The sequence below is a fragment of the Ammospiza caudacuta genome, chromosome 1, assembly GCF_027887145.1.
Source record: "Ammospiza caudacuta isolate bAmmCau1 chromosome 1, bAmmCau1.pri, whole genome shotgun sequence".
NCBI classification, from domain to species: domain Eukaryota; kingdom Metazoa; phylum Chordata; class Aves; order Passeriformes; family Passerellidae; genus Ammospiza; species Ammospiza caudacuta.
In genome coordinates, this window is record NC_080593.1 from 35,515,660 (window position 1) to 35,540,277 (window position 24,618).

At 39.6% G+C, this 24,618-nt stretch overlaps 1 protein-coding gene across 1 annotated transcript in view; it reads left to right on the forward strand.

Annotated features, from left to right (window-relative positions):
• CHN2 (chimerin 2) overlaps window positions 1–24,618 on the forward strand; it is a 158,065-nt gene that overhangs the window by 73,607 nt on the left and 59,840 nt on the right. The window contains exons 4-6 of the mRNA XM_058801892.1: window positions 15,088–15,119; window positions 18,129–18,242; window positions 19,897–20,182. Of these exons, the coding sequence (XP_058657875.1) occupies window positions 15,088–15,119; window positions 18,129–18,242; window positions 19,897–20,182 (432 nt within the window). The remainder of the gene's footprint in view (window positions 1–15,087; window positions 15,120–18,128; window positions 18,243–19,896; window positions 20,183–24,618) is intronic.

Consider the following 24,618-nt stretch of genomic DNA (forward strand, 5'->3'; position numbering starts at 1 on the left):
TGTCAGTTCATCACCCTGCGTGGCACAATAGTAACAGAAAACATGTAGGTGTATCTGCAGAATGAAAAAAACTGCAATAGCTTTATCTCCTATAAGGTCAGGGACAAATTTTGTGCAAATAGACATGCAATACTAGCAGTAGAAGTACTAAACACGTGAAGTGATTGCACAGGGTGTAAAAGATGATGTGCAGGAAGACAGAAACTGCGGCTCATCAGTGTGATGTTCAGCTGTACTCCTGGGCATCATCCTGAGCTCTGTCCTGCTTCCTACACTGTGTGCCCATGAAAGCAGAGTCCTAGCACCTCTCAGACATTTACACACTGTCTCAGAACACTTCTCTGTGAGGCAGGAGGTTTTGCAGCACGGCACAGTTACTTGCCTGGGTTCATGAAGAAAATTCATTGCAAACCCAGGAATTGAGTACAGTTTACCAGAGCCTTAACTAAAAGAGATCTGCATTTTTCTCTCAAATGCCCTCTACTAGTTGCAGGGCAGGGAGAGGCTCTTGGCCTGGAAGTCTTCAAGTCCTGTCAGTTTGGGATGGTCCCAAGACATGCACACAGGATGCTAAGAAGGACAAGCAAGCCACCAGAGTGGGTGAACCCTTGTGTCATCCTTTCTCCCTGTCACAGACAAGGCCTGGGGAGCAGAAGTGTGTGCTAGCCCTCTGGGACTTCAGTGCACATGTGCTGACAGGTTTTATCAAGACCTTCCTCTCTGAAATCCTCATGCAAACCAAAGGACACTGAGGCCTCTGTGGCTGCTATTCCTTAAAGAGAAGGACAGTAATGTTTTTACTGAATTAATATCACATAACAAATATCACACTAGTCATGGTATAGTTAAAAATAAAAAGTTTTTAAGGTAAAAAATTAAAGTAAGCAATTAATTTTCTTCCAGCACAGCTTTAGAGGAGTTCCTTTCTTTTCTTGATATAATAGTTTATCTATTTTACCTATTTATATTGAGACTACTTTGAGGAAGGACTTGTCTTTAGAAAAGCTGATTAATAAGCACTGAATGCTTAGAAAATCATGTCTACAATATGAACTCATTTTTGTGGAATACAAGTTCATCTGTAAAAGTTTAATCCAAAATATATTATGCTAACTCAAATTTAAGCATTTTCTATTTTGCCTCCATGAGAGAAAATTTGACTCAAGGTAAAATAGTCAAAGTAATGTAGCAATTGTATTCTCGTTCTAGAAACAAGGTTATACACACAAGGGAAGTGAATGTGCAGCTGTGAGCTCCTTACCAGTGTGCTGTATCTAACTTACTTCTTTGAACTCAAGACCGTGTTATGTACAACAGAAATTATCCTCTTTACATAATGTTTAAACACCAAACATATTCAGGTCACCTCCAGAGATTTGAAGAAGGAAGCTGAGGTCTCATTACTTAAATAAATACATAATTGACATAGCAGGACATAGCAAAATAAGCAAAATATGTCAGTTTTACATAGTCTGGGTTTGGTTCTAACTAATGAACCATTTTCAGTTGCTTGCTTCATAGACTGCAGAGTCCTATTTTGAGTTGTTTGGAATTTTGTCTTAAGTTAGTTAAACAGCTGAAAATACAGAGACTTTGTTTAGGGGTTGGTATATAAAGCAGTATGAATTCCCACAAATATGACCTTTGGTTCTTGTTTCTTGGATTTTGAATCTTTGTGTAGCTCAGTTGTGTGTGTTCTGAGCCTGATTGCCAGAAACACAGATTCTCTGACCCAAGAGCCAAAAATCCACCATGACACTGCTGATGTGCATTATTTTTGCATATAGCTGGGGGGGTGGGGCAGATGGGATGTCCTGATACCTAGAAGATGTCAACATACACAAATATGTGGTTCATATTATCAGTTTACGTTATGAAGTAGAACTACACAGTGGTTTTATAGAGCATCACAGATTATTTTAGAGAGGAAATTCAGGACTCTGTTCCTGTGGCACCTATTACCTTTTTCTTAGCATGCAGTCTGTAAGGAGTGGGTTTTGGGTTTTTTTTCTGATCCTAGTTTGATTTCACTGTCATCTGATGATTTTACAGGCTTGCTTCACTAAAGATGGTGTTTTCTTACTACTGAGTTTGCCAGTTACATAGAAAGATCTCAAAATCTAATTTTGTGTTGTTTGTGAAAATATATTAATTGTAAATATGATAGCTATTTAGTACACAACAACATGATGCTTATCTGGAGAGAAGGTGTCAGCAGGATGTGTGGCTAACAGAGAAGATTTGTCTCTCCATGTGCATATCATAGGAAGTGGACTTTGCTGAGGGTGTTCCCATGTGTCATTTAGTATTCAAACAAATCTAAAAATTGCAAATTATTTTAAATCCTTCATGCTTGTGGGAAGATGTCTTTCATAATTGGCAAATTCTACACTGTTTGCAAGGAAAATGAAGCATCTGCTGCAAACCAAATCTGTAGCAACGCATAAACAAGGGCAGGTTGTTTTTTTTTTTTCTTTCAGCATTTAGCATTTTCATCATTCCTTCATCTTCTCCATTGTCATCTTTCACATTCTCCACATCCATTTGCTCTTCCATTACTTCTCTGTTGCTCCATAGTCACAGAGGTTTCAGCCTCAGATCTCTGCAGTTCTACCATCTAATTTATGCAGATTTCTTGATAAACTATACTGTGGAGACAGAAATCACCTTTCCTGATAGGTACACCACCAGACTGAAAGCTGGGACTGTAAATAAAACATGAACATTTATATCTTTGTGTCTTTGAGCTTTGCTATCATAATTTGCCTTTTCTTCTTTTGGTTGCATAAGTATCTTGTCAGCAAAAGCAATGGGAATCATATTGAATGAGCCATTCAGGCTTCAGGTATCCAACATCTTTTAATTAATCACCACTGGCAGCAGACTAGTGTGAATATCCTACCTTCCCAATATCATTGGATTTCTGCCAATATCCTCATTTGTAACCATATTCCTTCCAGCAGTGTTTTAATGATTTAGCTTTTAAATAGAAAAAGTTCCCTTTAAAAGTGCTGTTCAGGTGGAGGAGTAGCTTTTAAATATTGAGTGCTGTGGTGATAGGCACCAAAGAATCCCATCCATGTTGTGAGGAGGTCATATTGTAAGGTGTCTTTTAGGGTTTATTCTACAGAAATGCTTATGAAAAAATTACATTCTCAGAAAATAACTCAAGCTTTCAACTTCTTTGTTTCATTCAAAAAGAACATGTCAAATGATTCTTAATTTTATGAAATATTTCAGGAGTAGATTATTCAAAGTTAAATTATATTTTTAAGAAATTGAGGGTTCAACAAAGTAAAAGAATTAAGGAAGGATTTAGATTATTTTTGGTTAAACAATAGGCGCATTCAAAATTTTTTTCAAAGAGTGAATGAGACTTACTCATGGCTTCTTGGGTTATTTGTGTAGAAATATTCATACCTGTGAATAGTATTCCCATTTTGTTCCAAGAAGTCCTTAATTGCTGATAGCAATTTTTGAGGCTGGTGAATTTGTCTGCATTAGACCTTCCTCATTCCTAACAGTGCCTTGGCCAAGCCAGTGTCAGCAACACTGAGAAACTCATCTAAATTTCCCTAGTGTAGACAAAGCCTTAGAGCCCTAACTTATATTATTGTGTAGAAAAATGTCAGTTAATTGCCTTCCTTGTCATTCTGAATTCCAAATAGGTTGTGTCAGAAGTGAGAGATCATCGTTTCTGCCTTTACAGCATAAAAATTATGGTTTCTTGACTAAAAACAAATATAATTACAAAAGGGAGACTGTTCTCTGGAAAAAAAAAAAACAACACTTTTTCTTTTTGCTTAAGTCATTGAAGAGATTAAAATAATGATGGCATATTAGAGTGTACTGCTGAGAGTCTTTAACCATCCAGAAGGTCAGAAACTGTTCTGACTCTCTGGGGATCCATTACCTAGATTTATCAAAACAAGTGTACAAATAGTGGCATTTCATGGGCCATAACTGTTGAAATGGTCACTAGCAGGTCTCTAAATCTGTTGCCCTCTTGTGCATTACTGACTACAATTATACAGGATTATTGAACTTCTCCAAAACTGACCTGTTGCAAATTTGCTCAGTTCTCCCCAAAGTTTCTTCTGAAGCATGGGATTCAAGCTGAGAACAATGCAATTAGAAGAGAATCATTTAAACAACTGCAATATTAAAAACACGGGTACTTGTACCAGTCCTTTTTCATATGGAACAATACTTTTTACATTAGGAAAAGTTTGTGATTAGGCAAGCTTGAGCAAGGTTGTTAAAATTCAGCCTTACTAAGATATTGAATCGTTTATCTGAGTGGATAATAAGTATTTAATCCTTGCAAGAAGTCTTCCATGAATTCTCTTATTCTACTCACTTATTGACCTTTACAAGCTGAATATTTCCTCTTTGCCTCTGCCCTCATCTTTCTAAAAACAATTTCTATGCTGTGGTAAAGTACTAGAGAGCTGTAATAGGGCATTGAAATTGGCCATAAAATTGGTGGTAAATAATGGGAGTAAATGGGAATTTTCATGGCACTTGTTCAAATCACTCTACTACAAAAAGTCAGACACTGCCACGAGGTGTCTTTTACTGTCAGTCCTCAGAGCTTATCTGAGATAATTCAGAATATTATATTATCTTTCCCTTAGGAAGAAACCTCGGAACACACACAGTGACACACCAAGAGACCCCATTAGCCAGCAATTAAGTGAAAATGAGCAAAATAGTGCTGAAAACTGTTTGTGTTAATGAAAATGTTTGTACATATAAGAGTTAATGGAGCCTATATTTTCAAATTCTTATAATATTGCTGATGCTTTAATTGCGTGTTTATAATCCTCTTTATGATAGCATCAAAGAGGACACAGCAGTAGTCTGTGGGCAAATGAAGCTAAAGTGCAATTCTGAATAGACATTGACAAAAGGAGGAAAGTTCTTCAGCTGAAACTCATAGCAAGGGAGTGGGAAGCCTGGCTGCCCTGGTGGTGGCTGAGAATAGTTGAAGGCCAGGAAGGGTGCTCAGTTTAACTGGTGCAGAGGGCCTGTGGAATGTCAAAATATATTGTATCCAACATCCCTCTAAACGGGCTACCTGCAGGTATTTCTGAATAAATTTCTAAATAAGAATGTTATTTTTCTGTAGTATCTCCATAGTGAATTTTTCCCCACAGAATGCCTGTGGTTTGCAGCTGAAGGGAAAGAAAGAAGGGGGCTGGAATATTGCTTGCCCAAAATTCCCTTGTATTCATCATATCAGAGAAATTTGCTGGTGCTTTTTTCCAAGGCATTTTAGTGACTGACAGGAAATCTCATCTCTCCTAGAGTCCATGAGCAGTCTCTCTCTGCTGCAGTAGTGAGGTGGTGGAGCACTCAGACGAAGCCACATCATTCTCATTTTAACAGTCCATTGACTACTGAACAGGGAAGAAATCTTCCTAATTATTCTGCAGCCATGATAGTAAATATTTCAGTTAAGTACTTACAGCTAAACAGAACTAGAAGAAGTTTATCTGTTTCACTTGACTTTCCTCAGTTTTCATTTACTAATGGCCTAGGTTATGATTTGCAAATTAGACTAGTGCTCATCTTCATCAGAGGAATACAGTGTGAACCAGTCGGTGCATTCATTGATCACTGCGAAATGGAAAAGTTAAAACCATCTTTTTGGAAGACATGATGGCAAGCTCTGACTTGTATGATGAGCACAAACTGTAGGTAGCTGTCTTTATGGACTGATGAACGTGCTAATTATCCCTCTGGGTTTGCTTGAAATCTTTGCAAAGTTTCACGCTCCCTTCCATCATTCCTTGAAAGTGCTTGATATGTGTGTGTGTGTGTGTGTGTGTGTGTGTGTGTGTTTGTGATTTTTGCTATTCTCATAGATTTTTATTTCCTTTTACATATCCTTTTTACATATCACTCTTTTAAGCTGGTTCTTTTTATTTAGACGTGGTGTTGAATATAAGAAGTTTTCAAGCCAAAATAAATGAAAGCCTCTTTCATATCTCAACCTAGATAAAGTTTATCAATAAGCCTACGTGTAGGTGAAAAAGCTATATGCTTGTACAGGTTTACATACCTGTTCCAATTCAGGCCAGTGTTCCTTGTGCCTGTAGAAGGGGGTCTAGCTGTCTCTGCTCTCTGACTTTGTGTCTGGTATCATATTTCAAGTTCCAAGATGAGGAACTGTCCTGGTTTAACCCCAGCCAGCAGCCAAGACCCACGCAGCCACTCAGTCACTGCCCCACCAGTGGGACTGGGGAGAGATTCATAATAATAAAAAGTAGAAATCTCATGGGTTCAGATAAAGACAGCTTAATAGGAAAAGCAGAAGCTGCACACACAAACAAAGCAAAACAAGGAATTAATTCATAATTTCCCATGGGCAGGCAGATGTTCAGCCATCCTCAGGAGAGCAGGGCTCCATCAGGTGTAACAGCTACTTGGGAAGACAAACACCATCACCCCAAATGTTCCTCCCTACCTCCTTCTTCTCCCCACTTTATGTACTGAGCATGGTGTCCCATGGTCTGGAATATCCCCTTGGTCAGCTGGGGTCATTTGTCCAGCTGTGTTTCCTCCCAGTTTCCCATGCACCCAACCCCTCCCCAGCATGGCAGAACAAAAGGCAGAAAAGGCCTTGGCTCTGTGTAAACCCTGCTCAGCAGTAAAAAACAATTCTCTGTGTTATCAAATGCATTTTCATCACAAATCCAAAACACAGCCTCATACCAGCCACAGTGAAGAAAATTAATTCCACCCCAGTGAAAACCAGGAACTCAGAGAGAGTACTGAGCAACTGATGAATTTGTATTTCCTAATAGGAATAAATATAGAAACTCTGAACATCTCTGTCTTCCTTCCTGTACTTCCTGTACATGTATGTATATAGCTAAGTACAAGAATGATCAAATCACTCAGTCACACACATCTTTTTGGAACTGTGGACTGGCGTGCCATGTGTCATAGGAATGTTTTAGTGTTTCTCAGTTGTTACAGAAGAATCCAGAGCATTGATGTGGCTTACTGCATTTATCTGCTGTTGCTGGGGGTATTTTTCTTCCAGTTTAAATGACTCAACAGATCATTCTTAGAAAAAAGGAGCATAGTTTAAATCTTGTATTCAAATTTTTCATCCTGCATTCAGGGTAACATTGATATTCCTTTTACATTTAACGATGCCCTTACTGAGTGGATGGAAGCTGCACAACAAAATAGATGATTCCTGCTTTTGCTGTTGAAATTGTTTGAACCTGACCCTGTGTCCCCTGACTGTTTAGCAGCAGCCTTCTTGATTAAGATTTATTTCATTTTATTTTAGCTCATGTTCAGGGACCATTATTTTCTTTCCTGCATGAGAAAATATTTGGATTTTCTTTTCCTATTCAATCTTGATCTTTTTTGTTGGAGCTGTTTATATACAGAAATATGTTATGGTTTAGTAGCAATAGAGATGTCCAAGTTGGGACAGATTGTTGTTACCTTCTGGAGTCTATAGTGTTTTGTCTGGTGTATTGATTGTTGGCTGCTGGTCAGCTTGTTCAAGGTCACAGAAGATCACTCAAACCTGAGTTAGAAATGCCATTAGAAAAGATGGCTTAAAGCAGCTCTTTGAAAATTTGGTACAAGCAAGTAAGTAAACAATTGCTTTAAATTATTTGAACATAATTTGTCTTTAAAAATGGTAGAAATATCCTTGACTGAGTGGAAATCATAAGTGCTATGGTAACAATCACATCTGTGGAGCTTCCTGTGATTCTTTGCTGTGTGTTATCCTTCTGCAAAAGAATCATTATGCATTTTGCCTTCTCTGTAGGTTGCAGCATGCCATCAGAGCAGAGATGTGCAGCTTTGAACAGCAGTTAATAAAAGCATTCTTTGTGCTCTTTACTGTTGTCTTTTATTATTTTGCATTCTTTCTAGGGGTGAAGAACATCCTACCTTCTCCCTGGCACTGTAAAATTTTCCACAGAATTATTTTGTTAGAAGATACTAAACACAATTTGGCACTTTATTATGATGATGGATTTAAACTGGCTTCTGTTATTTAGTTAAGTGGTGACAAGTTTATCACTTGAAGGCTTGGCTTTCTCCTCCAGAACAGTTCTCTTGGTGCCTTGCCTTCTCGGTGCTTCCTTCCCTCCTGAGAGCCCCACAGGGGTGGGCAGAGTGTTATTGTTGTTTTAGATGTGACTTTTACAGCCTGTTCAAGTCTGCTCCTTGCTTCTCCCCATCTCCTGAGAGCAGTCCATCCTGAGGAATTGGCTGGGCTGTGCTATCTTGGGGCCAGAAGAAACTCAAGATGTTGTCATTCCTGGGTCAAGAAGATATATTTGCATATCCATTTCTTAAAGCCTTGAAAAATGCTTCTTGAGGATTCTTGACTGCCTCTACTTGTTTAGTTAATGTTAAATTATTTTTAACATTTTTCTAAGTTATCTCTTCTTTTTTAGCAGTTTAAGCCTCTTCTTGTCACATCTAGTCAACACAGAGACAACAAATCAATTTCCTCTGGAAAGCAGCCTTCTTTATACCTTTCTGCAACAGCCTCTCTCTATCTTCTGTTCTTTAGGCCAGTCTTTCTTCATGTCTTTTCACAGCTATTACATTCCTGCTCACTCCGTTTGTTTGCTCCAGACCTTCCTGAGATGTGGTGTCGAACCCACAGTCAGTATTCCATTTGGAGACTTTCTGAGTGGACATCACAAGGAGAGGATTGTTCTAAGGTGTCTTGTCAGCTGCATTCTTGAGTTTGTACCTCAGTATGGCATCCTGGGTTTGGCAGTTTTTGCTACAGACAGCATCCAGTGATTCAAGTTAATCTATTGATGTCTAGCGATGGCAGGATCCCTTTCTGCAGAGATCTGTCATTGGCCCTCTGGTGTTTTGAATGAATTTGACATCTTGCTCCCAGCACTTTCCTGGAGGCACTGTAATCCCTTGCTGTCTCGTGGCTAAATGTGCATCCTTCAAGTGGCCACGACGCTTCTGTGACTGACTGATAAAAGGAGATGCACACTTCCAAACCATTCCTGTCACCTTTCTCTCTGCACAGCTTCTGGCACATGGGCCGTGCAGGTGGAATGTGTTCTGAGGCCTTGGGCATTGCTGGTTTCTTTCTGAGGAACGCCTTTGCTCCTCCATCACCACACAATCACAGTACAGGAATGTACTCAGGAAGTAACATGTGACAGTGACTGAAAATCTAAAGGAAGAAAACCATCTTTTCTTTTTGTAGGGGCATTGTAAGTTCCACAACTTGGCTGGGGACTAGAGATGTTGTATTGCTGCTATTCCTACTGACAAAATTTGCAACAGACTTTGTGGTGTGAAACATTTTACAAAACCCAGAGTTGTTTCTCTTTGAAAACACTGGTGCCAGAAAGCCTGATAAGGTAATAAAGAGAAAAATAGTTAAAAGGTAAAAGAAAAAACGATAACTATTTCCCTTCCAAAAGAATGTTTTCTCAAATTGCTTAAGAATCATTGGTGTGAAATAATTTGTCGTATTTGGAGAGAATTTTAGACATCCTAATTGATCTAAGGAGAATTTTTCTCCTTAAAAATGTGGAGGCAAAAAAAAAGGTTTTATAGCAGTAACGAAATACAGCATAGTTTTCCTTCATTCCATTTAATAGAGGCTTGCAATTTCCCTTAATCCATTTTGGTTGTTGATTGTAGGTATAAAGTTTGCAGTGGGCTTATGATAAATCTGCCAAAAGCTGAACAATACAGACAATAAACTCCTTTTCGTTACAGTCTTTTTTTTACTGGGCTTGTCTTGAAAGCTTCTCTTCCAACCCTTCTATTTCTCTTTATGTCAAACTGAGCTGAAAAACGTATTTATATCCAGTCGACCAGAGTTACTGAAAAATAATTAGGATTGTTCCAAACAGAAAATATATCAGATTAAACTTCCTTTGGGAAAATGCCTCACTGCTTGCGCTGAGTAAACACACCAACATCATTAACTCATGGATCTTGTTTCCCTGTTCTTTCTATATTTTGAAGAACAGAGAACCAGGTGCAGCCACCCACCTTATTGTTTCTTTCTGAAACAATATTTATATTCTCATCATGGATGTATTAAGGTAGTGGCTGAAATGAGTCCACAATGCTACACTGTGCTGTCCCTTCTGGCTTAGAGAATTGCTGTCCTAGGGGGATTTCTAAACTTTCATTCCAGCATTTCTGGATTTCAGCTCTGGCCACTGGATAAGGAAATACGTCTTGTGCAATGAAGCTGAAGAGAAATTAAATTTTTCTGAAATTAGGGTTATTTTATTTTCTGTGGTAGTACTTAGGCAGAAAGAATTCTTCAGGGTATCTTGAACTCTTCAGTGCAGTGTGTCTCGGATGTCAGGGCTTGCAACAAAAATCTGACACATGAGGGGAGCTCACCTCCTGCCTGCATGATTCCCATGTTTTGTGATGAGTTATTTTGCAGAGTGGTGTGGGATTTTAATACAATAATCTGTACATTACTGGGAATAGGTCATGCTAGGGCTAAACCATCCTGGCCAGAAGAGGAGCCACAAATCTCAGTGCATTGAAATTCAATAAACATTGAAATTATGTAAACATACTATATTGATTAGCTCAGATATCTAGTTCATTTTAAGAAGGCTTGTTTTCTTCTCAGTGTTGACATCAAATCCAAGTACAACCTTGAAGGATATGGTGTAACATGGTAAAAATTATGTAAAACTAGACTGTGAACAATAAGGGGTTTTTGGGGGTTGGGGAGAGGCAATCAGGTTTGGCAGGCTGGCAGTCAAGGCTGGAGTATGCAGAATCTCTCAAACACGAGCTTCCAAAGGCTTTTGTAGAGTGCCAGGAGAGCTGTGCAGGGTTTCATTTCTCTTTGAGCATGCATCAAGATTAAATGTCATTGAATGTTGCTAGCTTTGTAAGATTACTGGATTAGTAGTGATTTAGGTTGTTTTACCATACATCTTATTTCCTGATCAATGTGACAGGAGTTTTAAACAATTTTGGCATTCACTGGTTTTTCGCAATTTATACAACTATGAATTTCATTAGATTTTCAGCATATTCCCCATGGCTTCTGGAACAACAGCCAGAAATGCCTACTCTGGAAGAACATTTTTGGTTTGAAATTGGCAATAATGCCTTTTTTCAAGCCAGAAAATTATCATCTCACTTTTGAATTGAAAGCTGCCACATACTTTTAGTGGAGAGGGAGAAACCATGTAATTTATCTTCTGTATGGGGGAAGTAAAAGCAAGCTGTGATGCTCTTCAAGGCAAAATATGTTTTCCCTAGTGAAGAGCTGTAGTTTGCCTTATGCAATTTTCCTCATTTTTGTACTTTGTTTTTGTCTGTTAGCGTAAGGATCCATAAATTACTCAGACCCTCTGATCTCTCCCCTTGCTCCCTGTCTGGGGAGTTAAGCATTAGACACAACTGGTTGTCTAGGAAAGGTGGCTCTTTTTCCAGCAAGAAAATTGTCAGGACTGTACTGAAAGTGACGTAAGTGTTCTTGATGGGCATTATCTATGCAACAAAACCCTAAGAGTGTGTGTGTTCTCAGAATAGGGCTGATTGTTCTGAGCTCCTATCACAGGAAATAGTCACTTCCCCACCTGTGGATTTTCTGCTCTTTCTGCTGCTGAGAGTTCTTTCAGGTGGATCTGCTTGACTTTGTGTGTGCAAACCCATTTATAACAGGAGGGAGAAGCTAATCCCAACTGAATTTCAGTCACCTTTGCCTTCTGGAATATATAGAATTTCCCTTGAAGTTTTTACAGAGTCTGCAGTCAGCACAAAACAGACCTACTGGCTCCTTTGATATTTTTAAGCCTCTGCTTCATCGGTTGTGCAGGCTTTTGGTTTATTTCCAAGTTCAGTCCAATGTTCTGGTTTTGATGTAGAGATCCTGATGTTATTTTTGATATTTTATCTTGCTTTAACTTTGTTTCCTTGTGTTTGTTCCTAGTCATAAATTTGGTTAGGACAGAAATTGTTATTTCAGGGCAAAGGCTGCAGTAAGCACAAGAGGGGATTTTTAGATTCTGAGGCACCAGGATGGTCTGACAGATCAGGAGCTTCATTTCAGGAAATACTACGGTATCTTTCCTGTCTAAAGCCAAATACTGAAGTTGTGGTTATTTTAGACATGTGAATGCTAAAGGATGTTTTGGAATTAAGGTTTCTGTTCTATGGAATAGGAGGAAGAAGAGAGAAGTAGAGACACTTTGTGTGGATTTTCAGTAGAGCAAATCTTTTAGCTCATGAACAGCAGGAAAAGAGGAAATCACATTATCCAGGATGGTTCAGTTAGTTGCTAGTCAACGGATGAAAATTTCACAGAAAAGTTTGTATTTTTGCATAAATAGTGTCAGAAGGATGAAAAAAATGTGCCTTTCTTTGTTCAAGGAGTTATTTCCAGATTGCTTTTATACTTCATATTTTTATATTGTTACATATATGGGGGAACCTGTGCTTAAAGCTAATTTTGAAGGTGTGTCCAAGTAACTTTCCTTTTTCTGAGTGAAAGTGTTGGGGTTTGTTCTGCATATAAATGTAATCAAGGTAAATCAGTATTTTTTAATAGAAGCAGATTCTGACTACTAAATGAAACTCATGCTTTACTTCTTTTGTCTAAGTAGATTTCACTAATTTTCAGTGTACTGAGTAGCCTTTGTTTCCATGAAAGAGAAGATTGCATGTGGTGGTCTTACATAACCCAGCTTCTGATACCCAATTTTTAATTGAGTTGCCAGCTAAATCTATGCTTTCAAGGGTTATTAAGGTCTGTAAGGATGACAGGAAGGCTGCACAGTTCCAAGATAATACAGTCATATAATGCTGTTGAAGATGAACATATGAACAACCTCCTTTCAGAGGTAATACATCTTTTGTTGATATTATTTTTTTACTTAAAAATAGAAAGCTAAATTGAATTAATGCACTTTCTTCTCCAAGTTCCCGTATATGCACATAGAAACACAGCACCTGCACTTGGCAATTCCTTTGATTTTGCTCTCCCTTCAGTTCTGTGTATTCTTTTCTCTCTTATTCCTGCCCCTCAGAGCTCAGAAATGTTTGTATCAAGGTATTATTCCTGGGCAGGAGTTCCAAGGCTATGATACTGCTATTGTTAATGGCGTGCCAGAAAAGAAATGCCGAGCTGGGGAAGAAGCACAGTAAGGACTTGATTGAACTCCCATAGGGCTTCCATTGAAGATTCTCATTATCTTGTACAGACTTTTGTTCATCTTGTGCTGTGTTGTAGCCCTAGTGACTGCAGGGTAGAAAGTCAGCTGCTGCTCTTCTGTGCTTGGCGTGTAGAATCAAAAATGTGACACTTAGGCATTTGCTATTCAGAAAAAAAAAAAAAGTAAAAAGAAAACCTTTGCCAATTTAAAGTTTTTATGAGCGAAATAATAAGAATTCATGAAAACATGAACAAGAGCACTTATTTCCAGTCAGAAAAATTGAAGGAAAATCATTAAATGAGTTTTATGCTAAAGAATGGAGCAGTCTTGAAACCACAGTTTGTCATACGCGTGTTAGCATATGTGAAGCAGTAATTCCACCGATTCTCCATCTTCATGGAGATATACAGAGCTCAGATAATCTTCTTCAATAATTTGGACACTTTACGTGTGTGTTAGAGGAAGTTCTGTCTCTCTTCCTGATGAAAGCACAGCCTGAAGCCGCAGCCCGGCGAGATGGCACTATATTGGTATGCTCTGTGGCTGGCGAGGGAGCGGCTCTCCCTGCAGACACCCGGGTGCGGATGCGTTAATGATGCCCGGGCGTTAATGACGGTCGGGCGTTAATGATCCCTGGCCGGGCCGCGTTAATTGGGGCGCCCCGGGAGCGGCCCCGCGCCAAGGCTGGGCCGGCGGCGCCCCCTGCCGGCTGGATCGGGAATGGCACTGGGAATGGCGCTGGGAATGGCACCAGGAGCAGCACCGGGAATGGCGCTGGGAATGGCACTGGGAATGGCACCAGGAGCAGCACCGGGAATGGCACCAGGAGTGGCACTGGGAACGGCACCGGGAATGGCACCGGGAATGACACTGGGAATGGCACCGGGAGCGGCACCAGGAGCGGCACTGGGAATGGCACCAAGAATGGCACCGGGAATGGCACCTGGAGGAGCACCGGGAATGGCAGCAGGAGCGGCACTGGGAATGGCACCAGGAATGGCAGCAGGAGTGGCACCGGGAATGGCACCAGGAATGGCACCAGGAGCGGCACCAGGAATGGTACCGGGAATGGCACCAGGAATGGCACTGGGAATGGCACCAGGAGCGGCACCGGGAATGGCACTGGGAATGGCACTGGAAATAGCACTAGGAGAGGCACCGGGAATGGCACCGAGAATGGCACCAAAAATGGCACCAGCAGCGGCACTGGGAATGGCACCAGCAGCGGCACCGGGAATGGAACTGAGAATGGCACCGGGACTTGCCGTGCCATGCCTGCCCAAACCTCCTGGGTGGCAACCTGGCATCCCTGAGATGTGGTTCAAAGAGCTCTGAGATGATGGGCAGTCTTCCCGGCCACTTCCAGTGTACTTTGGGTCAGGCCCACAAAAGCTTGAGACTTCATGGAATTTAGGACTAGGTCTAAGTACATAAAACCCTGTTTTTTCCAAGGATTTTAAAATATTTTGTTTTGGGTCAGTTGCCATATAAAGGCAAAAAATGTATATAAATGTCTATATTATATGTAGTATATATACATTTTGCATATGTAATATAAATAATGTCTATACAAATGTATACAAAGTGTATATAACAAAAATCCATTATAAATACTAGATTGGCAAATCTGCAGTAAAATATTCTTTGTCTGTTTGGTCACATTTCATACAATTATGTGTAGCTCTATTTTTTGACCACTGATACGTTTTCCCTCCCAGAAATATATCAATAAAACCAGCTCTTCTGTTTTCATTTTTATGTTCTGTGTAGTCATGTTCCAGTCACAGTAGTGAGTCTGCAGAATATTGTGGCTTAGATGGATGCAGTAGTCCTCCTTATTAATCAAGACTAATTTATTTTTATGTAGTTTATTTAGAATTATGTTTTTAATACATTCTTTCTTTCTTTCAAAATTTAGGTGGAGAACAGACCAAAGTATTATGGAAGAGAGTAAGTGTTTTTCTCTTTTAACTCTCTGTTTAGTATATTCAAAAGTTGTTACACTATAACTAAGAAAAAAGGCACAAGGGAGGTCTAATAAAATATTTTATTTTACCTTTAACTGGGAACCACATACAGTGAAAGCCTAACAATATAGCTGTGTTACAGTCCATTGCTGCTGGTCACAATCCTTGGATTATGCTGTTGTGTGAGCCTGCATGTTTATTTTACTTCTCGCAGGAGAGTTTTGAGCAAAAAACATTGTCTGGGGTATTCCTTCCTTTTATTTTAGTAGTTGTTTAAACGTGCTAGTGGTTCTGCACTGGCCTGGCACGGGGAGAAGCAGCTCGTCTCTCTCTCACTGCCTTTTTGTGTATGTTCCTATGCTTTCACCACCCTACTGAGTTGTGGATGTGTATACTGCTGCTTGCGTAGCTGCTGCTCTCCCTGCTAAAGTTACCGTGTCCAAGATACCCAAAGAAGAGCAGTATTTTTCTTTGAAGAAAAATACCAAACCACCAGAGTGTAATTCCTTTGGGCTCAGTGCCATTTTTGCCAATAAATAACTAGGAAGGGGCTGTGTTGTGCATTAGCATGGAGATCTAGGCAGGTGAAAGGGAAAGGCACAGCCACTGCAGCAGCCACCCAGCCTTGGCATTTGGCCTTTGCTGGAGTAATATGCTGAGACCCCAGCCCTTATCACTAGCTGAATTACTTATGTTCTATTTTTCATTCCATCCCAGACACACCACATATGTTTAATGATCCTTCTCTACCACCAGAAACCTCAAGAACGAGTAGCTTTGCCCTTAATTACAGAAGTTTCATTTTTTAAATATCACCTTTGCCAATGAGGAATTCAGATCTAGCCACTAGAGTACAACAGAGCTGAAGACATCACACTTCCCACAGCAGGACTTGTAAAACCATTGCTGCAGCCTCTTATCCAGGAATGTGCCTGGGTTTGTGGGGCAGCAGGGCTGACAGGAACTGTAAGATGTCATCTTGGTTAACCTGCCCAGGCAAGATCACCCTAGTTATTATCATTCTGAAGGGAGATTTCAGAAGTACTGAGACAGTCCTATAAAAGCAGCTGACTCAGTACTCAGAAGTACTTGGAAAGAGAAAGAGCAATTTCTAGGGAAACTGAAAAAGCCATCATTACATTACTGTATAAACCTGTGATGTGGCTGCACTTCAGGTAGTGCACATATTTCTGGTCCCTCTCTACTCTTTACTCCTCCACCCTTCTCTCAAAGGTTATGGGAGAAGAGAAAGGTGCTGCCAGGGGCAGCAATGGTGGAGTGAATGGATGCAGCTCCTGCCACGGGAGGTCACCTCAGTGGTGCCCAAGAAGGGAACATGCACGGTACCTCTTGCAAGTTCACTGCCAGAGGCAGCTGCAGAGGCCAAAAGCACCGAGATCTAAAAGGGTTTACAAGTGAGATTCTCAAATGTGAAGGGTAAGGTCACAAGTGATCAGACACAATTGTGTCTAAAGCAGTGATGGATAGGCAGGGATGAGAAGTGAAAGAAATATGTCACTGCGTCCTGAACTCTTTCTGTAAGCATTTCTTGTCAGCTGCTGTCAGAAGCAGGCATTAGTTCAGGGGATCTTGTACCCAAGCTCTTTTCATGCTCTTATAAAAATGTACTAAAAATATCCATAGGAAAGCCCAGTGCTTACCACTCATGGTTAAAGAAATTTCACAGGTGTCCCAAGCATCACATCCAACTGATTTCTTAATTAATCACAGATATTTTGTCCTAATATATCTGCTGTATTTTGTGGGGAATACCTTATGCTTATTATTTTTTACTAAAATTATGAATTGCCCTGAGTTTACTGGTTAAAATCATGTTTCAGTTAGGTCATTTAGAGGATGTTTTCCCCCACCTGTACAGAGAGAAAAGATTAATCAATTCACATTACCTTTAACATAAAGTCACACTGGAAAGGTCATCTAAACCTAATATTTTCAACATGTATTAGTTGTGAAAAGACAACGTAAAGAGAACGGAACAATTGCATTTGCATCCAACGTGTTTTTCTTCTCTTTCACTGCCAAGCCAGAGGCAGTGTTAGGAATGTGCCACTTCATATGTATTGTCAGAAAAGAGAAAATGCTGAAGGCCAGTACATTTTAGTGCCTTTTTTTAGACAGCAGCAAAAATAGAAACTTTCAAAACCTCTGAAGAGACCCTCAGAGACTTATCAGCTAGCAAAATGTGCGTAGGAGTTAAGACTCAAACTGCTGTCAAGACTGAATTTGTACTTATGGAGAGATCACTGCTAAATATTGGTTTTCATAAGGTTAATTGTGCATCCTAGGCCCTCTTTCTTTCTTAAAATAGCAATGACAAAAGAATCAGAGAAGTATTGCTTTTTTCCAGCACTGAATGAGGAGCTCCTTGACATGAAGAAAACAATGTTTTTCTCAAGACTTCTCTGTACCTTCTTCTACTTTAATGTATGCAGAATAGAATTTCGAATAATTGTTTCCATTTTTGTCTCTGTTTTCCTTACAAATTTGAGGAAGCAATATAATATTAAAATGAAGCAAATTGATTATCAGAAGACCTATGATTTTAATTATACTTAAATATTTATGTATATAAATACCTACCTTTAAATAACTACATATTAAAATGCAATAATTCATTTTTTTAAGTGCCTTTTTGCCTAGTTTTCAATTCTGTTGTAAGGCCACTAGAAAGGAAACAAGAAGGAAGGGCATAGACTGGTAAAAGAGAAAAGTTGTGAAAAGACTGGGCATTTACAGAAAATAATTTTTGGGTGCAGCTGAATTTATCCTGGCTGAAAGAGAATTACAGTGTAATTTTTGTGTCTGTGCTGAACTTGTCCAGGCCAGGTAACCATCCTGCTCCTTGGACACTACCCTGATGGCTTAGACCACGGTGCTCGAGAGTGCTGGAGTTTTCAGATGTTTTCTGGGGTGGAGAAGGGTGTTTTTCTGGTTGGATTATTCTGTAAGTCACTGCAATATCTCCCCTCAGGTTTCACGGGATCATTTCTCGGGAGCAAGCAGATGAAATACTTGCTGGTGTAGAAGGAGCGTATATTCTTAGAGAAAGCCAGCGGCAACCCGGCTGCTACACCCTTGCTCTCAGGTAAATGCTAGTTTAGTAGAGGCCTATGGTTCCAATGTAAGTGTGCTTAATGGAGGGGATTATATTGGTCCCTTTTTCAGTGAAGTCTGTCTCCACCATTACCTGAAACACTGTGTGACACCGGAGTGCTTTTACACCCTCTTCTCAGCACTTTGACCATCACAGTACTGCAGCAACCCAGTCTCTCCTTCAGCACCTGCCTAGGAAGTCCTTTTTCAAAAGCAGTGCCCATTTTCAGGGTTTTGTTTTTTTTTTTTTTTTTAACATAGATTTAAGTTTTGTAAAGATGAATCTTGTCCTCCAAGACTCTATAAAAGATGGGAGTGAATACAGAATAGGAATGCATCCCAGTAGAGGACACAGCCAGGCTGTCCTTTGAGCTCAGTGTTGTGTACAAACATCAACAACTATCTGTGATAATAACCCCAAATAAAGCTGGAAAATCATGACATCCAGAAGCTGAAAACTGGCAGTTTTCTTCCCCAGTAGGAGCTCAAGTTTTTTGTAGGAATACATTGTGAATCATTGGATGGTGCTGCTCAAAGCAGAAGTCTGCTATTCAACTGAACAAAAAATGCAGGGGGAGCCCAAGCTGCAAACTCACTGCCCCTCACAGGTGCCTTTCCTGCCTTAGCTGTGTCATTCAAAACCTGCCCACTCAGGTCTTAAAGACATTGTGTATTAGCAAGAGAACAGATATTCAGTTAGATGAAACAAACTCCTTGACAATATTTTGCAATTTTTATAGCATTATTATTCCTGTGAGATATACACAAACTACAAGTCTGCATTTTTACCCTTCTGCTAGTAAGACAGAAAGAAAAATCCTTTGAGGAGTTAGCCCAAGTAGCTGTGATACAGTGCTGAAATCATGCTTAGAATTTGTATTGATGTGCAGATGGTAAAGCTGGAAAAGCTGGTGAGTCATGCCAACTAAAAAGTGGTGTAAATTAAAATCAATTTGTGTCAGCTGAAAAAGAACAAACACGTTTTTTTTTAGTTTTGGAGGAGATTTCAAAATGAAGAATAAAAAAAATAATAAAGTATAAGAATTATGGCAAAATGCCTATTGTTTTGATGAAACAACATTTTCTAACTCCATCTGGATAATTATTTGTAGAATCAAAAACTGAATTTAATTATAAATTGGGATTTTATATGAAAAATCTGGGTGAAACATAAAAGGCTTAAACCATGTGATCTGAAGTCCCAACAAAATTTGCAGACATGCAGTTTTGATGCAATGTAAGGACCATTTAACTCAATAGTGTATCTTTGAATGCTTTAATCAGTGATGGGATTCCAACCTGTGTCACAAACGGAATGTGCTACTACACACCTGGATTATTAAAACACTTAAAAAATTCCAATGGGTTACACCTGCTGTAAATAGGGCTAGAGTTTTCCCACAGAACTTTGTATATTTAATTCGGCCCTGAATTAGGAGCTTGGCCTCCCTGGCTTCCTGACAGAGCCTGATTCAGACCCTTAAGATTTTGATTACTTGGTAGATGTCCATCTCTTCATTTACTGTAAATATGCCCATATGTGGTTAAGCACCTGCTTTCTGCATCTCAAAAATGCTTCATGATGGAAGAGCCTTCACTGAATTCTCTCTTTCTTCTCTCCCTCTTTTATTTTCTGGTTTTTGCAGATTTGGTAATCAGACTTTAAACTACAGGTTGTTCTACGATGGGAAGCACTTCGTTGGGGAGAAGAGATTTGAATCAATCCATGATCTGGTTACAGATGGCTTGATAACATTGTACATAGAAACAAAGGCTTCTGAGTATATTTCCAAAATGACAACAAACCCCATATATGAGCACATTGGATATGCCACTTTGCTTAGAGAAAAAGTGTCCCGGAGGCTGAGCAGAACAAAAAATGAATCAAGAAAAGCAAGTGTAACAAGTGAAGAAAATACTCCTGTTGAAAAGGTAAGTATTCTGTTTAAAATTTTTTTAATTAATAGCAGTCTTTCTATCAAACCTGAGAAGAAAAAGTTTCTCAGAGGACCTGTTTCTATTTTCCTGTACTTTAATAAGTATTGCTATCCCCCTGCAAAGTTAATATGACCTTGGGTCCCAACTAATATTTGACTGGAGCTTATGATAAAAACTTTCTAATAAGTACCAAATGTAAATGCTTTCACCATGGAAATATATGGGTATATACCATTTGCCTTAGGAGCTGCATCTCAGTTGGTCACAGGTTATATTTGTCCATATATATACTCAAGCATTTTCCACAGCAGGGTTATGAATCCCGTTCCCACCGACCCTTCACCACAGCTCAAGTTGGTTATCTTTCTGCACGGGGTTGAAAGCTCCTCTTCTCTGACAAGCCTTTGGTGGATGGGTCTCAAATTGGGATACTGTGTGTTTTCTTTCCTTCTCATGGATCTGAAATTGGGATGTTGCCTGTTTGCCTCCTTTCTTCTCTCTCTTCTCATTTGAAGTGGGCTTTGCTTGATCTCCTTCTCTTATATACGCTCGTATCCCAAAACGTTGTATGGACTAGGACTTACATGATGATAAACTGAGAATTTTGTGCAGTTAGCAGCCATCTGAAGATTTAAAATTAGAAATTATTTTACATATGAGAAACAGCCTTGTAAGCAGTGACATGTGGATATTTTCATTTCCCAGGTGGTATGGCAGCAAGAGCTGTCAAACAAAACTTTGTTTTTGAGTCTGGTCCTTGAGCTGAATTGACTTCCTGACATTTGTTAAGCATACTTCTGCAGAGTGACTTGATTTTAGTGTTCAGTGTGCTGGCCAGCTAGTTGGAAACTAGAGCCAGTTTTTATTTGGAAAGCAGTGAGTGAATTTCCTGTCATATAGTCATAGCGAGTATAGAAGAGATCAACTTTTTTATATGTATCCTCGTATCTCAAGGGCATTTCTCGCAGGATCATCCATTGGGTTCACGTATCCCCATTGGCTGATTATTTACTGGTTTGGATTTCTCAGTAATAATAATTGCTTGAGTAACTGACCTGACATGTAAACCTATTCATCCTCTATAACAAATCAATTCCATTGACAATGACATTTTTTAGGGAAGGCATACTGATACAGGGAAAGCCTTTGGAGAAGGGCATAACAAGTCCTCCATTCACATTTTATTTCAAAATAAATCCACTGGTGATGGCAGGTTTTGGTTCAGTTGAATGGTGTTGTAATACCCAAAAGGAATAAATGCCATTGAGATACTCGTTCAGTTGATTTCTGTGATTGGACACTGGGTGATTTTAAATGCTGTGACAGTCATAAAAAAGGAAATTTTTACTTTATTTGAAGCACAATAAGAAGTAGACACAGTGCACTGTGACAGATTTTTTGGTGTAGGTGTTTCTGTGTAAGTAAGGGAATGGTCCAGAGGGTCGTCTGGAACTGGGTCATTACTGGGATGATTGCAAATATTATTGCATGCATGTAGTGTAATAAAGCAGTCATGGCAATTGAAAACCATGCTGCATTCTCTAGGAAATCAGAAGAATTTGATCTGTACAAGGAAAAGTACAGTTTCAAAATTGTGTTTAGTTTTACTTACAGTCTTTGCAGTTTAGGAGCAAGACTTCTGTTATTCTCCAAGTGTTCTCAAAGGCTTTAGAGGGTTTTGCTCTAGTACCAAATATTCCATAACAGATTATGTTTTGTGTTGTGCTTGCCATCCTTCAGGTTGGGCAGTTTTAAGTAGGCATTGCAAAAACCCTTTTAGACCAGCAGAAGGCAAACCCTTGTGGAAGGGATCCCTGGCCTCTCGCCTTCACCACTGCCTTTTTATTGATGTATGGTTTTCTGCAGCTACACAATAGGTGACACTAGCAAACAACTCCAGATTAAAACTGACTCAGCCAGGAGAAAAAATAAGTGAATTTTCTGCCACATCTGCTACCTGATCTACTTCATATGAATATAAATGCAGCACAAGACTCTTCCCTGATAATAGCTCAAAAAAATATTTTATTGGCTTAATGTGAGAAAGTGCTGCATTCTTAGTTCCAAGTACCTGTGCTTAAAAATGTTTGGAGTTGATGTAATGCACTGCCAATAGTGAAAACGCACCTCTGGACCTCATTAATGATTGTGTTAGGTCCTCTTTTGTATTGCTGCTAAATGAGATGTGTTTAGAGGATTATTTGTCTCTGAGGTGTTTCTAATGTGAAAGACAGGTCCTTGGCCTACAAGGACTTGTGCTCATCTAGATTTCTGTACGTGCAGGCAGGAGCAGCCTGCAAGGCTGGGCTCTGTGGCTGTGCTGTCGTGTAAAAATAGCTGGCTTCAGCTAAGCAACTACACTGTTGGCAACCCTCTCTGCCTTCCTCCCACAGAGGGGAAAAGCAGAAGGAGGAAGAGCAGCTGTTTCTATCATATTTTACTTGCCAGGAGGAATAGGAGCAATCAGAGCTATAAGAGGAGTGGGCCTAAATAGACAAGGGGATCTGCTCAGGCTGAAGACCTGGTGTAGCAGCTGAAGCCTTGATATTGATGATTAGGACTCCCAGTGGGCTTCTCTACCAGTAGCAGTAGTTTTCCATCATCTCATGCAAATCTGTGGGGGAAAAAAAGGATTACATCAACTAAAATATTATCAACTTTAAAAAAAAGCTCACAGAAGTCTGTATGATGAAGCCTACCATGGCTGCTTTTGATCCAAATGCTCCCGGGGGAAGTCATGAGAGGTTTGGTAGCAGAGACTCATCGGTAATCTTCCATTTTCTTACTCACAGTAGCCTCAGATAAAATATGGACCAGGCATTGGAATAAACTGGTGAATTATCAAGCCATTGTCAGTACTAACAAATGAGGATAAAACAGGGATAAAAATAATTTCATGTTTGTTTTTATAGAAACTTTAGAAATCCTCTAAAATAGAAGAATATTACAGGAAAGTGGTAGTTCAGTGAGAGTTCTATCAGACATTTTGCTTGGGGCTGATGTACAGCATTTTAAACAAAGGCCATGATTTTCCCACAAATCGCAACTTTCACCCACTTCAGTAACTCCAGTAAATTTCAGAAACCTAGAACTAAGATAATGAATATTCAGTATGGCGTTTTTCTGCAAAGTAAATTCTTTGCTGATTGTGTGAAAAATCATTCATGTTTTTTTCCTCTGGCCAGCCGAACAGGCAAAATATTAAAAGATACGATGATTGGGCTGTTTCATTTGAAAATGCTGTCTAGAGTGTTTTGAATGATCCAGAAATGATGGGGGGAAGCCAGACATGCAGGACAGAAATTTCCATTATTTCTCAAGAGGAGGATGAGAATTCAGTGCTCCAAGGTTAAGCACCATCACTCTCTTCTAAGAAATTAGGCTCTTTACAAGTGAGATTTTGTTTCATACTGAAGCTAATTCCAGAGTGTGAAAGTGCAGCTGAAGGCATTCATCTCCTCCGTGGGTTTGTTAACACCGTCCAGGGAGTCTGTCTGTTCTGTCACCTCCCAGGATGGCAGCAGGGGTTATTCAGTGTCACCGCAGTGCCACCCTTCCGTGGGGTGGGTTGGCAGAGGGGGGCCACCAAGGCACAGGCTGGCAGGAGAAGCCAGCACTCGGATGAGATGCCTTGGTACTGCCTGGGGTTCTTGTCTGTTCCCATAATGATAATTTCTTTGAGGTTGTAATTAGTGGAGTCATGCCCATTCCAGAAGGGGATGTGATAATTGGGCTGGATTAAGCTGTTGTTATTCATGCTTTTTTTATACAACATTTTTTTATATCAGGCCTAAGAAAAATTTATGCTCTAAGATACTTAATGCTGGTGTTTCATCCAAAAGTTATTCCTGTCTGATTTTGAAGAGGTGCTTGATTTGTGGACACAAATTCCAAATTTAAGCCTGAATAGTGTAACAGATCTTTAATCTGAAAGGAACTGCAATGATTTTTAGGAATGAAGTGTTGTGAGGGGAACAGCATGCTGCAAATTCTTTCTTAGCAGGGCAGGCAATTGTCATTTTAACAAGATCCAGGTTCAACAAGGATTTTGGATAGAGTTTTTTATGCCAGAAAATTTGGTGATCACATGTTGTCTTTTTAGAGTTGTGAGTTAAGCTTGGGAAAGTTGTGATCACCTGCTTTATGTTTGCTCTGCTTATGGAATGCTGTACTTGGGGCAAATGAAAACATACCAGAGAATGTAGGGCAAATAAGTACCTGGTACTGGTGCAGCCTGTAATTAATTACCAGTAGTTCAAGTTAATGGTGAATGTAGGAGAAATGTAACCTGCTGTAAGCAATTAATCTTCACATATAGGAGTGAAAAAAATTGCAGTAATCTGTCAGTAAAATATGTATTTCTGAAACATTTATTGCTATTGCATTTCCCTGCAAATGCTACTCTTACTGAGTCAGCAGTCTTTGTGCCA